The sequence below is a fragment of the Cyprinodon tularosa genome, unplaced genomic scaffold (genome assembly GCF_016077235.1).
Source record: "Cyprinodon tularosa strain WSP-4 unplaced genomic scaffold, ASM1607723v1 ctg322, whole genome shotgun sequence".
Classification (NCBI taxonomy): Eukaryota; Metazoa; Chordata; class Actinopteri; order Cyprinodontiformes; family Cyprinodontidae; genus Cyprinodon; species Cyprinodon tularosa.
In genome coordinates, this window is record NW_024039033.1 from 300,752 (window position 1) to 316,944 (window position 16,193).

The following is a 16,193-nucleotide window of genomic DNA, read 5'->3' on the forward strand; positions in this document are numbered from 1 at the left end:
AGAGATATTTGATTATACATGAATCAAAATATTATAAACATGTTTAAGTCGCATGGTATGTTTAAAAAAATAGACAAAATTAAGAAAGAGATAAAGAGCTAAAAATAGAGATAAATACTAAAAGCTGCAGAACTCCTCATAGTTTTGGATGGACCTGATGTAGACGTTGAAAATATAACGTTCATTATTTACACCCTGTAAATGCAAAGATCCAGCATCAACTGACCCAATTTTGAAGTTGGATGCGTGTTATGGGTCCTGAACACTGAATTTTACATAAAATTTAGTATCAAAAAGATAATTTTCCTTCTATCATAATGTTGGAGTTTTTTGTTTAGCATCACTTCAAATCCTTTTTGACATCTGATATCATTAATCATAAGCACCTGAAAGAATTGGTTTTTAGGCTGAAGGCCATTTTCCTTCTGAATCACTGTTGGTCCCTAAATCTGGGTTTAGATGGTTTAATTATTAGCAGCAAAGCCATCTCTCTGCATCTTTCATTTTTGTCTGTGTAGATGGAGATTTCCCGTTATTCACTTAGCCATTCCTCTTGTTGCAGTGAGCAGTTTTTGCAGTCGCTTTAACTAATTTAACACTCAAATTGTTGAAAATTAGCTTACTCAAAATGGAGAAAGAAACAGGAGGGGGGATACGAAATGTACCTTTTCATCCCAGTATAACCTGCAATAACTTTAATCTATCTAACTTTATGTTTATTAGAATGTTTTTAAAGTCTGGAGGTTAAATGTACGAATAATATTGCTTTATTGTAAAGAAACCTACTACTCCCCACTAACTGTTTCCTTGTTGCAGGTCTATCTTTATACTTTGAAGATGGCCATGATGATCTGGATGACTGTAAGTATACCAATAGATCCATGTTATGACAAAGGATAAATTATTTTATTTTCTATATATATATATGTGTGAGTAATGTTAATGTGTATTGAATGTATATTAGCCAAATAAATTAAACTCAGATTTGTTGTATTTAGTAGCAGAATATTTATACTCCCCCATTCAAATCTGCACTTTGCTTCTCATGTCAAAATAATTTTTATTATTTGATTATTTCCGATGTGTATATTCTGCACACCATCTTCAGAGATTACTAATGTGTACATTTATATATTTTTTATTTTTTGAGTTGACAGTAAAAGCCCAATCTTTCCATCCACAGTTGGATTTGATGATTATGCTTCAGATTGCGACGGCATCCGTATCACAGCATTCCTTGATGCTGGACAAGATAACCTCACCCCTTTAGGAAGGTTGGAGAAGTACGCCTTCAGCGACAATACATTCAACAGGTAAGATGAACTCTGTGTTCAGGATGTTAATCCGACCGTCCACTGAAACGCGTCAAACCCTGAGATCATCAAACTCTTTAACAAGCTGTGCTCAGCTAGTTTGCTGCTGGTAAATCTTTAGAGCTGAATCGTGGGGATTCATGTTAAAAATAAAGGTGGACTCCTCACAAATATATGTATTCACAAGTGCTATTTTTTTTCCAAAACTGGTCATTATTCCACTTATTAATAATAAGAAAGATTGTCTGTTTCCTCCTATTTGTTTTTATTCTCTTCATTGATTTAAAAATCTTAAATGCTGCATACCATCTAGAGTGATAAATGTTTGGTTTCACTGATTCTGGAAATTACTTTACCATTGTCACCACAGCTATTTAACATGTTTGTCATATTATTGAGTATTAACATAACGCCACGCCTTGTGGGACTTTGTCACAACGAGACGTCAGCAGATTAATCAGAGTTGAGGAGACATTAGCTTGTTGAAGGAGGATGAAATGCTAGGCAGATATTTACATTGAAATATCTCAATTATCTGGAGTCAATCATTACTGGGAAATTGTAGTGTTATAAAAACGAATGTTCATAGTCCAAATACTGAATAACACCAGGTTACACTGACATAATGTCGTTGCAGCATCTGTTTATTGTAAGTTTATGGGTTTGATCTCCTGTAAAGCAATCTTAGAAAACACTTTTGGTTTCCTTAATTTTCCTGTTTTTCTGTAGATTTTTTTTTATGTATGGGATTGTTTTCTAAACTTTGTCTTTCTGCCTGAAAAGCTGCTTCAGATTTATTTATAAACTCACAAATCTAAATCCATATGTTTGTGTTTTGTTTGCTGATTACAGCTGTTTCCCTCTTAATGCTTTTATACTAATACCTACAGAGCTGAGCTGTCTGCTTATATTCAAGTAGATGTGATTGGCATTGCTTTTAGAGCTGCGTGTTGTGCTTTGCTTACTTCACTCTTGTAGGTATTGGCAAGCGAACCACTAACTTGGAGCTATTGCTTTCTAGGCAGATCGTGGCTCGTGGCCTGCTTGATGTGCTTCGAGAGTTCAGTGACAATGAGAATGACTTTATCAGTGTCATGGAGACAATTGCCAGAATGTCGGAAGATGGAGGTAGATGTTTTTTTTTTTTTCTAGTCTTTGTTTTTTTTTTTTCTTGTTTTGTTTTGGTTATTGAATGTGTGCGGTATTGTTTGATCAGAGCCCACCGTGCGATCGGAGCTGATGGAACAAGTTCCTAACATTGCCATGTTTTTGCATGAGAGTCGGCCCAATTTCCCAGCCGCTTTCTCGAGGTACTTGGTACCGATTGTGGTGCGCTATCTCACAGACCCAAATAACCAGGTAAGTTTCACATAAATAACCTCATTTATTTCATTTTAGCATTTTTATTTGTTTTTCTTTGTTTACACTAATCTTCTACAGGTGCGGAAGACGAGTCAGGCAGCGCTACTCGTGTTGTTGGAGCAGGGCCTCATTTCTAAAGCTGACATGGAGACCAAAGTTTGCCCCGTTCTGCTCGACCTGACGGAAACAAGCAGTGATGATGACTACAAAATTGAGGCAGTTGCTGTAAGAAACTCCCTTAATTCATCTGGCTGCTTCTGCTTTACTTTATTTCTGAAGTGCTATTAAAATTCAACAGTCAGAAACAAATTCTGACTCATTTCGATTTAAACAACAGATCTTTATTTAGCATATATAACATAGTTACCATGGAGGCGCACCAATGCAGCGGCAAAGAGCAGCTCCTCTCGACAATTTCACAAAATATGCCGCTTAAAATGATACAAACGGGACATCAAACCCGCATTCATGATCACCAACGTCTGCTGGGGCTACAGTCACAAAATGTTTTAAATACTGATATTTTTGACCGTTTGAAAAGCTGCGGAGTGCTATGGACCGGAGTCAACAAAAACAACAGCGGAAAATAACGAACGGAGGGAGAGATGCGTGAGGTGGAGAAAGCGAGGCTGCAGAGGGGGGGGGCTAACTGCGAAGCTAAAGAGAGATCCCCACAGACTGCCGCTTCCATCAGTCCCGCTCTCTGACAGCCGCTGGTTGTATAATTTCCAACTCAAACTCTTTAAAAAAAAAGGAGATGTGTAACTGCTGTGCCATCATTCTGACGGAGTCTTGGCTGCGTCCGGACGTTGCTGTTAGCCTGGGGGGGGCTGTTCCCAGGCAATCTTCGACATCTAGAAGGGAAGCAAAGCCGTCTGCAGGTAAAAATGAGGAGAGCAGTTTAGATGCTTTCCTGCCAAATACTAAAACCCTCCGGCTTCCACACCTTCTCCAACCTTCTCTGTCGCTGCTAAACCTGCCGATGGCACCACAGTTGCTTCAACTACCTCAGCCTCTTCAACCCAGGGGGCTACCACCCTCACAGCATCGTCATCATCGTCCTCTTCCTCCCCTGAGCCAGGAGAAGCGAGTGCTTAAGGAGCTGGAGGCAGTAGCAGCAGCTTAACAACAACTGCTGCTTCCCTTATCAAGGCTGCACTTTAAAAAAGGAAATTGTCTAGAGAGCTGCTCTAAACTAAAAGTCTTTTTGTTCACACCTGTGTATACAAAATGGCAAAATAAATATGTCTAAGTCTTATTTGGAAATTGAAATATTAAGATAGAAAAATAAAATATAGATACATTTATTGGGCAGTTTTATTTGTTTAATTCTGGTTATATAAGCCTGACTATATCTCTTGTTTAAGTTGTCTAACCTTTTCTCACCCGTTTTCTGTTTTCTTAGTTCAGCTGGTGATTCTATAATTATTCCTTCTCTCACACAGATCATGTGTAAAGTTGTCACCATGTTGAGCAAAGACACAGTGGAGCATCTGTTGCTGCCTCGCTTCTGCGACCTGTGCAGCGATGCCAGACTCTTCCAAGTGCGCAAGGTAAAATACCCCCCCCCTCCCTTCATGTTTGAGACACACTCCAAAAACAGGAAGAACTCTCAGGTTCAATGTTCTGCCGTTGCTTAAAGCACGGCTCTGGGAGCAGCTATGCGAGGTCAGTTTTAAATCTGCTTGTTTTGCTGGGTCTGTGTGGATTCAGTCGCTCCCTAAATCAGCCTCAGTTCTGTTTTTGTTCAGCTGACACTACGCCGTTGTTTCCCCTCTGGAATGTTAATTCTGTCAAACTTGTGCCAGTTGGTGTCAGGGCTGCAAATGTGGTTAAATGTAGTCATGGATTTTTTTTCTTCTTCTTCTTTTTTGATGTCTCTGTTATTCTAATTTCATTAGACTCTGACATATCTGGACTTATTTACAGTTGAATGAATTAAGGGAAAATGTAAAGTTTTATGTTTAGTCTGATTATATAAGTTTGTTTTTTTTTTGTTTAGTTTCATCCCTTTTTCTCTTTTGTTTTTATGTTACAGGTGTGTGCAGGTAACTTTGGGGAGTTCTGTTCGATTGTTGGCCAGGAAGCCACAGAAAAACGTCTGGTGAGAGACCTTAAAATACTTTCCGGTTTATTTTGTCGGCTAGTTGTGAGATCATCGAGCAATCTATGGTTTCCATTTAAAAAGTCAATATTTCCTTAGATTCTCTGGCCGTCAAAAATTTTCTTTACAGTCCAAAGTCTCACAGTGGGCTTTTATTTTTCATATAGATGCCCAAGTTCTTCAACCTGTGCTCAGACAGCCTTTGGGGCATCAGGAAAGCGTGTGCTGAGTGCTTCATGACAGTCTCCAATTCCACCTCTCCAGAGGTGCGACGCTCCAAACTGTCCCCCCTCTTCATCAACCTCATCAGCGACCAGTCCCGTTGGGTGAGTCTCAAAGGCCTTGAAAGCTTTTGGTGCAGCCTTAAATTATGTACTAGGTTTAGTTGAATTTTAGTTGATAAATTTTTTTGTCTAACAGCTGAATTAAAGAATCTGAGCAGCAGAATTCTGAATTATATGCATTTATCTGTAAGTCTGAATCTTCCGCCCCTTCAGGTGCGACAGGCTGCCTTTCAGTCTCTGGGGAGATTCATCTCCACCTTTGCCAACCCTTCCAGCGCAGGCCTTCATTTCAGGGAAGATGGTGCACTTCCAGAGGTCCCCAGGTGTACGTCAGACAGGTGAGGCATTCCTGCTGGCACAGGCTTTAAAAAAAAAAAAAAATGGTAGTTTCCTAAAACTGGGCCTGTTATATACTTTGCTTTTTAAGTTGCTTAGGGGTTCTCCTAGCTGTCTTAAAGTATGGAAAAGAAAAATATGTTTTATTATTTCTGCTCAACCAGCAGCTTTGGTTTAACAAGTATTTTTATCCTCTCAATTAGGGCTGGGTAAAAAAAAAACGTTTTAGAATCGATTCCTTCACATTTGTGCAAAATTGATGTCTAGGGAATGAGAACGATTAGTTTGGTAGTGACGCGTGACATTCGAATATGCAGCTTCAAGCCAGACTGCTGCAAATATAGCTAATAGGTTAATTGAAGACATTAACAAATGGGGGCTGACCAGCAAACACCCTGTAGTCTTTACAGACAACGCTGCAAATGTGGTTTGTGCAGTAAAGATAATGCACCTCATGCATGTCTGCTGTGTCCCCGCTGTTTCCACTGTCTGCTTGCTCGATTGAGGCTTCCCTTTTTCACTTTTCATAAACAAGTTTGCACTTTTGAGACAGTTTTGTTCACATCTCAAGTTTAAACTGTCCGATTTACAAGTTTGCACTTTGTGTTTAATATGACAGGAAAAAATAAAAATACATGAGTGTTTTGAAACACAGTTGAACCACTTTCATTATTGTAAAAACAGATCGAATCGAAATTCATCGATTTAGAACAGAATTGATCAAAATCAAATCGATTCGGGACTTTGGCGAAAATCCCCAGCCCTAATCTCAATAATGTGACGGTTGATGCTGTATTTAAGTAGAGATTTATTGCTTTGTGAAGCTTTTATAACCAAGACTGACTCATGTTTCCTCACTACTTCCAAAGAATTTACTGAGAAGACATCTGGAGTAGGTCTGTGTTATTCCTCCAGGTTGTTGTGTTGATTTGAATGTATTAAAACCATGTAACCCTGAACTGTACAGTAGATAATAACGCTTTTTAACACATAAGGGAAGGACAAGAGCTCACAAGTGATTGGATCTAGAAGTATATGGATTTTTTTTTAAACATATAAGATGAAAAAAAAAGGTTTGGTTTCCACGCAGAACTTAAAATAATCTCTATATGGTTTTGTCTACAATTCTGTGGAAACTAGTATCAGAGTTAAACCGTAATCTACACATACTTTAGTTATGATCCTAAAGCAAAGCAGACAGGAAGCATCAGCTGTGCAATGAAAGATGATTCCCTAATGATATGACACATGTTAAATGTGTCTATCGGTGTATTTGTAGTTGGTAATTGTCTGTTAATCTTGCAGTAATTTTGTCACGCTTTCATTTTACATTCGTTTTTGACAGACTGAAGTTCAGAGTGTGACTTTAGTGAAGGAAGCTGCAGTTTAGTCATCGCTTGAATGAATCATCCTTTTTCAGAAGACACGAGGACAAACCTGTTCATCCTCTTTTCTAAATGCTAATTTAAAAAGAAGTCAATTACTTTCTTTTTTTTTTAACCCTCAAAACCTTGTTTCTAAAAGTTTAAAAGTGCTGCAATTGTTTGGTTAGTTCACATCTCAAATGAAAAGTTGGCAAACAGACTTGCAACATGAGGAAGTGCTGATTGTGTCTGATCTTTTGTCTTTTTGCAGCAACTGCTCTCTGAATTCCCTGAACTGTGCCGACATTAGCATCTGCCACAAAGAGAGAGCCATCACTCACACCCCTCCCAATCAGGACGGCAGGGCGACGCCATCGCCTGAGCACGTTTCGGCGCCGGACAGCGAGGACCACTTTGAGGAGAGCCATTTTTCTGTCCCCAGAGAGACTCTCACAGACAGCGGTGGCACTCCCCTGGTTACAAACAATGCTAGAAACACAAAAGAAACGGAGCCGACAGACCAGAGCTTTAACTCTTTCCACTACTGGAGAGCTCCTTTACCCGACATCAGCGACGAACTGGAGATGCTTAATTGTCAGAAGTCAGAGGAAGGGATAGGAAAGGGGGTAGAAGAAGAGGAACCTGAGGAAAATTGTCCAGAGTCTAAATCCAGCCACGGCAAAGCTACCAGCGATCAGATCCAGAAGGTTTTGGATTGTTTGCAACCTCACATTGATGACCCTGACGTACAAGGTGAGTGTGTGTGGTGGGATTTCTAACGCTGCACTGGCATCTAGATTCAGTCCTGCATGTGATTGACCCACAGCTCAAGTTCAAGTATTGTCAGCGGCTCTGAAAGCTGCCCAGCTTGACAGCCCGACGGACAACAGTCCAACTGAGCAGCAGCCAGAGGTGCTGCTAGAAGCTAACGACGAGAGCCCGCTGGCGGAGAACACGTCGGTGGAGATTCAGTCGGGGGAAACGCAGGAAACTTGCACAGACGAGGAGCAAACGGTGGAAACTCCTCCAGCTTCGGAGCCGAGCCAAGTCCAAGAACAAGAAGACGAGCAGACGCAGACAGAGCCCCAAGAGGAAGACGAGGACGAGGAGGAGGAGGAGCAATCTTCCCCTGGCTCTCCAGTACAGGTAAGAGACGCCTGGGTTCGTAAGCTAAAGCATCAAGCTTTATAGAAGCTGCACGATCAGTGACACCAGTTTTAACATCACTGTCATAAGATTCACTGGGGTTTGGTTTTTATTGGCTTGAATAATGTAACATAACAATCGGAGTAGTTCTAGCTGCTGCATTAAGTTACTGCTTAAAACGAGCTGCTGCTGGAGGACTGTCTGCTACATCAGGTTTATATGATAGGTGCTTTATTTTCAGAGCTGGCAACACATGCTTATATTTCCTTACCTTTTCACAAAACCCTTTTTTCTTTTTTAGGATCAGCTAAGATCTCTTCTCTTCTTACAGCAGATTTTTACTTTAACTTTCCATCAAGGAAATTTCAAGTTGTATAGTTTTTTTTTTTTTGGATTTACTTATGTTTACACTTATGTTGTCACTGTTGCTCTTATTTTACGTCAGGAGTCTGAATTAATTGAAAGCATGGAGGAGGAGGAGAAGGATGACTGTCCCCACAGCCCAGTGTCTGAAGAAAAGCCGAAAATCCAGGTTGGTCTAAAGGATAAAGGCTTTGCTAAAAATGGAAATTAGCTTTTGAAGCACTTGAAGAGTCCCTTGTTGCAGGACTTTACTGGATCTGTGCTTTAGCTGCTGCTCTCTGTTCCCTTCTATGGGGCAGCGATCCCACTTTAAACCTATACCCACCACCTAATAGTCTGGAGTAAAAATGGTGTATTACTCTTCTTAAATGTAAAAAGACCAAAAATAAAAAGTCCTGCGATGTGAACATTTTTTTTTAACTGTGTTGATATTACAGCCGTATTGTTGGCCCACAATGCTTCAGACACTGTTTTAAAAACCTTTCTCTCTTCCTAATATCATTGTTTTAAATAGCTGTCTCTTTGTGATGTATTTGCAGAATGTTATCCCCCAGCAGCTGTTGGATCAGTACCTCTCTATGACGGACCCGGCGCGCGCGCAGACGGTGGACACAGAGATAGCCAAACACTGTGCCTTCAGCCTGCCCGGGGTGGCGCTCACTCTGGGTCGACAGAACTGGCATTGCCTCAAGGACACGTATGAAACGCTGGCCAGTGACGTGCAGGTAGGGAGTGGTCATCACGCTACCACAGAGAGAGACGGGGTCCAATTGGTCCAATTGGCTCAGTCCCACAGCACTCCTGATAGAAATAGCTTTTTACAGCAGTTTTTAAGTCAATGGGAGATTTTTTATTTTAGTTTAAGCAGCTGTTCCAGCGGCAAATCAAGTCACAGTTAATTTCTTAGCTGATATGATAATACTGATTTTAAACTCAAATCATCAAAGGAACAGAGTCTGGAAATGTTCTGCTAATCATCTTGCATCATAGCCAGTTTTAAGGACCGTTGGCTGGAGTTGGCAGCTATCATAGAGAGGGAGAATGTTGGGCTTTGTGTTTCACGTTGAAAATATTAATGCAATTTTTTTAATTTATTTTTTCAATTGCTTTTGGTTTCTTCTTAATATTTATCCCTTATATTTCAGTAAACTGTGATTACTGGTTTTCAGAACTAGGTTTGATTGACATCAGTTCACCCTCTTAGTATAGTGCGCAATGGGGCAATTCAGTCGGTTTTCCCCAATGAAAGATATTTACCCCACAAATTTGCACTACTGTCTGAAAATCGAACGGTTTAGGGGAGTTTCTCGTTAGAATTATACTCTTTGCAATCACTAGTCTGCATGTTCGCCAAACATGGCTTTAACCCTTTATAGAGCAAGTTACCATTTTCGATCACTTTCAGACCCCTTAAAAATTGGTCCCCCCGTCCCTCAGTGAGGTCTAGAAGCACAAGATCTATATCCAGCCATTTAGCAAAGATACTGATGCATGGCTGTAGATGAGCCCTTGAATGATATATTACCTACTTTAAATTCAGTTTAAAAAAAAAAGGTTAACAAGTCAAGAAAAAGGTAAAAAACTCATTGAAAAGTTATAAAGTAAAGTTAAAAAAATTGATAAGCCTAGTTAACAATTATATTTAGGTTTATAAACTAAAAAATGAATGTAAGTGCCTGTATCAGCATTAACGTACGGAGCCCCTAAAGGGACATGGAGGGAAAAAATAAACTTTTGCGAGATCCCGCAAAACTTAAGGTGAGTATTGCGGGATCTTGCATAAGTATTGCGGGATCTCGCAAAAGTATTGCGGGATCTCGCAAAAGTATTGCGGGATCTCGCAAAAGTATTGCGGGATCTCGCAAAAAATAAACTTTTGCGGGATCTCGCAAAAAATAAACTTTTGCGGGATCTCGCAAAAAATAAACTTTTTTTGCGGGATCTCGCAAAAGTTTATTTTTTGCGGGATCTCGCAAAATTTTGCGGGATCTCGCAAAAGTTCTTTTTTTCCCCTCCATGTCCCTTTAGGGGCTCTGTATTAATGCCTCTAAAGTTATGTTGTTAGAAATCTTTTTTTTTTTTTTTTTCTTTTACTCACAGAGTGTTTTTCATGAATTTCTTACAGAAGCACTGTTGTTATTTTTCTTAATATATCCGGGCAAGTTGGCGTTTCTTATTATCACATTGACATTGATTTTTGTCATCCAGATATCCATATTTTTTTAATGTTACAAAGGTAATAAAGTCTTGTCCTGGATTCCAATAACACTATAAACTACAAAGTATTTAACTGAGTGCCCTATAAAGGGTTAAGAAGGCTGTTCCTAAAGCCTGCTGTTCCCTTCTGTCTCTCAGTGGAAGGTGCGGCGTACTTTGGCGTTCTCCATCCATGAGCTTGCAGTCATTCTGGGCGATCAGCTGACGGCTGCTGACCTGGTGCCCATCTTCAACGGTTTCCTCAAAGACCTGGACGAGGTTCGAATCGGCGTGCTCAAACACTTGTATGACTTTCTGAAGGTGAGGTCCGGATCCCTCTGACCAAAACGATCCACGCGAGAACGAAGCAGCCGATAGCTGAGCTGGTTTTTGCTTTTCTGGTTCTTTCTGCAGCTGCTGCACGCAGACAAGAGGAGGGAGTATCTGTACCAGCTGCAGGAGTTCATGGTGACCGACAACAGTCGCAACTGGAGATTCAGATATGAGCTGGCAGAGTCAGTTTGCTTTTTCTGGATCTTATCATTATTTATTTATTCATCCATGTTTTAGTCATTTAAATGAACTGTATTCACTTCCTGTGTTCCCTCCAGGCAGCTGATCCTGATCATCGAGTTGTACAGCCACTACGACGTCTACGACTACCTCAGACAGATAGCGCTCACTCTTTGCTCTGACAAAGTGTCAGAGGTCAGATGGATCTCCTATAAACTGGTGAGCTCTCATCATTAGAGTCTGAAAACTAGTTTGGAAGATCTGCTAACGGAGAAGAAAATGTTACAGTAGTGTTATTTTAACTCAAACTCCCATTCATTTCCATCTTTCAGTGTACCTTGAAGGCTCAGTTTTATTTGTCACCTTCTCTCAGGTCGTGGAGATCCTCCAGAAGCTGTATGCATGCGGAGCCGACGAGCTGGGTCTGAACTTTATTAACGAGCTCACAGTCAGGTTCTGCCACTGCCCCAAATGGGTGGGGAGGCAGGCGTTTGCTTTCATCTGCCAGGTCTGAACTTTTCTTCTCCTGATGCACAGAAGCAGGAACTTTTTACACAAAAAGTCACATATATTCAACTAATTAGATTCAAACACAGATGAATAGATTTAGTACAGTGTCATTTAGATTAAAGGTTCAGTAGGAGATCTTTTCTGACGCATCTGGCTTGAAAATCTCCCCACAGCCACTTAGCAAGCAGTGAAATAGAAGATCTGGAAGTGAAACTGAAAGAAATGGTCCCAACTACAGTGAGAAATCAATGATTAACTCCAACCAATCACAAAACCCGGTTCGTTGTACACTATTGGTTCCTGACACGTCAATCATGGTTGTCTGCTTGTCCCTCCCCCCTGCGTGCGTACCCTGACACATGAACGAATCGACCCCCGAATGCTCGAGCAGGACGCCATGGCTGGAAGCTAGCCACTGTTATGCTACGTTCACACCTAAAGCAGCAAAAACGCGCGTGCTGCTTAATTTTTGAGGATTTCTGATTTGAACAATTTTAGTTCTGATGTGTGGCTGAAGCATCTTTGCTGGGGTGACTAGATTTGGGTTTCCGAAGAGAAGGGTGTCGACTGCTGGGCCGCTGACTGGACCCGACCTCAGCAGAGAGCCATGAGCCACCCGTCCTCAGCCGGACGGGGGCTGGGGACTGGTGAGGCAGGCAGGGGGAAGCAGGTTTGGTCGCTCCGTCCTCCGCTGGCTCCCTGTTTCGATAATGTGCTGCACTATAGTCGACCAAAATCCTGGTTGCTGTTCTGGCTGCACGGTGGATAGAGTGGGTCTGATGCTCGTTGGGCGGAGCTACTCTATCCTTTCTTTGCCTGGAACAATGGCAGCTATATTAGCTTCCATCCTGCCTTCAAATATTATTTCTGTCTGAGCCGCACCGACCCCCGTACACCGGCGCTGCGCTGTCATTAGGAATCCCATTCAACAGCGGCCTCTGACCCGGTCGCCTCCTCGTGGTTTGCCGCGGTGGCTGGAAGGCGTCTTTCACTTGCGTAATCCAAACTGCGGGCACCAGGATAATAAAAGCGAACATGTTTTGCCGGCAGATTTCGGCCTTTTTTTTTTTTTTTTTTAACAGTGTCCTGTCTGGCAATGTGGCAATAAGAATAATTGTCTTGATGCCAAAAGGAGCCCAACAGATTTTACTATCAGTATTTTACTAGCAGTATGGCAATTGCCATATTATTGCTCCACTTGTTTCATGCATATAAATTGCTTTATTATAATTATGCAGGGAGTTTTACAGTTTATATGGACACTGCAATGTAAATAGAACAGAAAAACAGAAGTAGAAAAAGAAAAAAAAAAGAGAAAAGATGAAAGAAAGAGGAGATAGAAAGGAGACCAGGGTTCCTTCAGCATAAGGCAAGTTAAATTCAAGACTTTTTAAGCCTTTTTAATGCCACTATAAATAAAAATTTAAGACCAAATTCACAAGAAACAAAAGAAAAACCCGCTTGCGACAACTTAACCCAAAGGTTTATTTTAACATAAACCATTGCACTAATGTTTAAAATTTTGAAAAGCTTCCCATACAGGAAGAAAGCTAAAAACACAAAATGACAGAAATATTTTAACAATTATTAAACTGAATTCACAAACTTTGTTTTAGCAGGGAACAAAACAAATCAGTTTTAAAGCCACAACATAACCAGTGCTAAGTCTTTTTTGCAGCTATTTTTCTTAGTATTGTTTTCTTAGTATGTTTGATTTGGTGATAAGTGGAGGCGTTGCAGAGACAAGGGTGGAACTAAACTGAGAAATACCGGCTGTTTCTCGGTAACTCCATTTTGAAGCTTTGTGTTTCGCGCTTTGCATGCGACTCCACTGCCTTAATTCCCATCGTTCCGAGCTTGAATTGCTTCTTGCACAAAATCCACTGAGCCTCATGTATGTTCCCTGGTTTTAGCCATGGAGAAAACTCTTGGCTGGAGACAGTTTTGGTTACATTTACACTTTCTCATATTTTCCAGACAAAAAGTAAATGGCGCATCGCCCAAATGTCCAGGCCGCAACAACGCTTTATTGGTTCCGCTATCGGGATGGAACCAATAATGGCGAGTCGTTATTTTTTTTTTCGGCATTTTAAGTTAATTTACTGTTAATAAACTGTTTCAGAGGAGTGATCATAGCGATCTGCATCATCAGCGATGCTCCTGCTGCTCTAGACGCGCTGCAGACAGAATGCGCGTTCATGTGTTTTGAAGGAGTGGTCTGAAGGGAGGTTGTGCATGTTCAAAAATATCGCTTACTTGAACCGTTTTTCCAAGATCTCCTTCAGCACCTTTAACTGTCTTTTATTGGTAGTTTATGTCATGTCAGCGTTACATAAACCCCAGGCTGGTGAGAATGCGTTCACCATCATCTGTTTGCTCACGCGGAAACAATGTGGTAGAAAGTTATTTGTTGATTGACCTGTTGGATTAGATTTTTTTTTTTGTTACATCTTTGCTGCATAAATATTCCTTCCTGGGTGCTTGACGTGTTTTTGTGTTTCCTTAAGGCCATTGTTGAGGAGGACTGCATGCCCATGGATCAGTTCAGCCAGCACCTCCTGCCCAGCCTGCTCAGCCTGTCCTCTGACCCGGTGGCTAATGTCCGCGTTCTGGTGGCCAAGGCTTTAAGGCAGAGTGTGATGGAGAAAGGTACGGGACATTGTTTTTATTTATACTGTTCCTAATAAGGAGGTAGAACCTCTGTGCTTCATCAGCGCCACTTCCTGCTAACCGCATTTTGTGTCCAGCTTACTTTAAGGAGCCGGGCTGTCCCTATGCCGACGAGCTGGAAGAGACCGTCATGGCTCTGCAGTCTGACAAGGACCGGGACGTCCGATTCTTCGCAAGCCAGGACCCGAACAAAGGCCTGATGGACACGGCTCCTTTGATCTAACCCCCCCTGCCCTCCCTCCTTCAAACTGCATCGCAGCCCATCTGCCTGTCTTACCTGTCTGCCTGACCGACGCACCGTAACCTTTGACACCAGCACCCGACCAGGTCCCAAACCACTGGCCTTTAGGGCGGATCTGAACCCGTTGGAGATCAGGACCGATGTTCAGGTTGAGACTCAGAAAGCTAAAAGGTTCTCAGACGACACAAAGCCCGTCTCTGGCTGGGCTGCAGCAAGCGCACATGAAAATGAAAACAAGCCTTCTTCTCAGAGTTTTTGGAACAATGAACTGGACTCGGGTGGCTGCTTTAAGCCTGACCCCTTCCCCCTCCCTCATCCACATTAACACCCACCTTAAACAGACTAATGAACTTAAGCCGGGCTTACCTCCTCCAAAGTGATTTCCAAGCTTGAGCTGATTCAGATGCTTTTTTTTTTCCTTCTAAATTCTTCTTCATGTGTTTTTTTCTCTGCAGACCAGCGGGCTGAGGCCTGCAGGGCTCTGTGCACTAACTCAGGGGGACTTTTCTGAACCTGAACAGCATTATGAAGCTGACAGCTGGAGACCTCCGGCTGTCCCAGCAGCAGACCAGCTGAAACGGGCAGCTCTGCTGGTCACTCGTCTCAGATGTCCGTTTTTTTTGTCTGAGCGCTCCTCTTGGTTATCTGTTCCCCTTGCGTTCATATCACTCTCTCTCTCCCTTCATGGGACACAGAAACCACTAACTGCTGCCCGGTAAGAGCAGTGATTCTACCACTCAGCAGGATTAAAGCGTATCTGTCCCTGTTACCAATGAGGCAGTTTCTGTCCCACAGGGCAGAAGCGCGTTTTGATCCAATCGGCCGCTGCGACGAGAAACGGGTTCTGAATATTCTCCGGTTTTTATTCTTTGATTTCTCGAATTTTCTTAATAATCGGTGAAATTTAAACAAGGGCTCACGATGAAGTGATGCACGGTGGCTCCACAGTCAGAGAGCAGAAAGCACAGTTTTGGACGATGCATGTTTCCCCTCATGTAGCGTCTGTCTCACTTCCGACTGAATGGTCGCTCAGTAGAAAATAACGCCGGCTGTGTTAAGAGACTGATCAAGTTTCCTTATTTTGGTCGGATGATTGAATATGAGGTTTCTCCAAGTTTCTTATTATTTTTTTTTTTCGATTTTCTGTACAGTGTGAACCTTCGAAAAAAGAAAAAGTATGTAAATGGAACCAAGGCCAGTTTAGTGGAGATGTGTGTGAATATTGGGAGCAGTCACCAAGTCACTTTTTGTTTTTGCAGTCTCTGGAGCTCAGTTGTTCTGTTGTAAATTGTTTCCCCTCTTCTTTTTTTTTTTTTTTTTTTCTTGATTGAGCATCATTTGAAAACTAGCGCTGATTGTGGGTTTTTTCTGTGCATCTCGGGTCTTTCTTCCTTTGAAAGGAGAGCTCACCGCAGTAATGGCGGTGTCCACTCATCTCGTCTGTCTGCATTTTGTGTCCCATCTCATTTTTTTTTTATATGTAGTAGAACAGTTAATATATACATTTTATGAAATTTATTTTCTTTTTCAATTATGCACCACAATTCAAAGATTTTATATCCTAACTTTACAAGATTTACAACCTTTGTAATATTCAATGGTTTCTTTTAAAAAGACATTTTATGTAATGTTATTTTTAGTATTCTGTAATTAAACTGATGGAAAATAGTGGGGTGTCTTTTTTTCCTCATTGGTGAATGGAATATCTGTTTTTTTATTTTTTAGATGGATCTGGTTGGGACAGAGCAGCATCAAAGTTTGGTAAAACCTCAAAAAAATAATTGTAATTAT

The 16,193-nt window shown here is 41.4% G+C and overlaps 1 protein-coding gene across 2 annotated transcripts in view; it reads left to right on the forward strand.

The window, feature by feature from the left end:
- The window catches only part of ppp4r1l (protein phosphatase 4, regulatory subunit 1-like), an 18,068-nt gene extending 1,998 nt beyond the window's left edge, over positions 1 to 16,070 (forward strand). The window contains exons 2-20 of one of the 2 annotated variants that reach the window (XM_038293223.1): positions 817 to 861; positions 1,184 to 1,313; positions 2,335 to 2,441; positions 2,530 to 2,672; positions 2,754 to 2,900; positions 4,121 to 4,228; positions 4,714 to 4,779; positions 4,947 to 5,105; positions 5,277 to 5,401; positions 7,035 to 7,516; positions 7,590 to 7,909; positions 8,355 to 8,441; positions 8,812 to 8,997; positions 10,628 to 10,789; positions 10,883 to 10,983; positions 11,080 to 11,200; positions 11,355 to 11,489; positions 13,999 to 14,140; positions 14,239 to 16,070. In XM_038293223.1, coding sequence (XP_038149151.1) covers positions 817 to 861; positions 1,184 to 1,313; positions 2,335 to 2,441; positions 2,530 to 2,672; positions 2,754 to 2,900; positions 4,121 to 4,228; positions 4,714 to 4,779; positions 4,947 to 5,105; positions 5,277 to 5,401; positions 7,035 to 7,516; positions 7,590 to 7,909; positions 8,355 to 8,441; positions 8,812 to 8,997; positions 10,628 to 10,789; positions 10,883 to 10,983; positions 11,080 to 11,200; positions 11,355 to 11,489; positions 13,999 to 14,140; positions 14,239 to 14,384 — 2,912 coding nt within the window. In that variant the 3' untranslated portion in view covers positions 14,385 to 16,070. Of the gene's footprint in view, positions 1 to 816; positions 862 to 1,183; positions 1,314 to 2,334; positions 2,442 to 2,529; positions 2,673 to 2,753; positions 2,901 to 4,120; positions 4,229 to 4,713; positions 4,780 to 4,946; positions 5,106 to 5,276; positions 5,402 to 7,034; positions 7,517 to 7,589; positions 7,910 to 8,354; positions 8,442 to 8,811; positions 8,998 to 10,627; positions 10,790 to 10,882; positions 10,984 to 11,079; positions 11,201 to 11,354; positions 11,490 to 13,998; positions 14,141 to 14,238 lie in introns of those variants that run through there. The other variant, XM_038293224.1, reaches the window with a different exon arrangement.
- Positions 16,071 to 16,193: the final 123 nt, after the last annotated feature.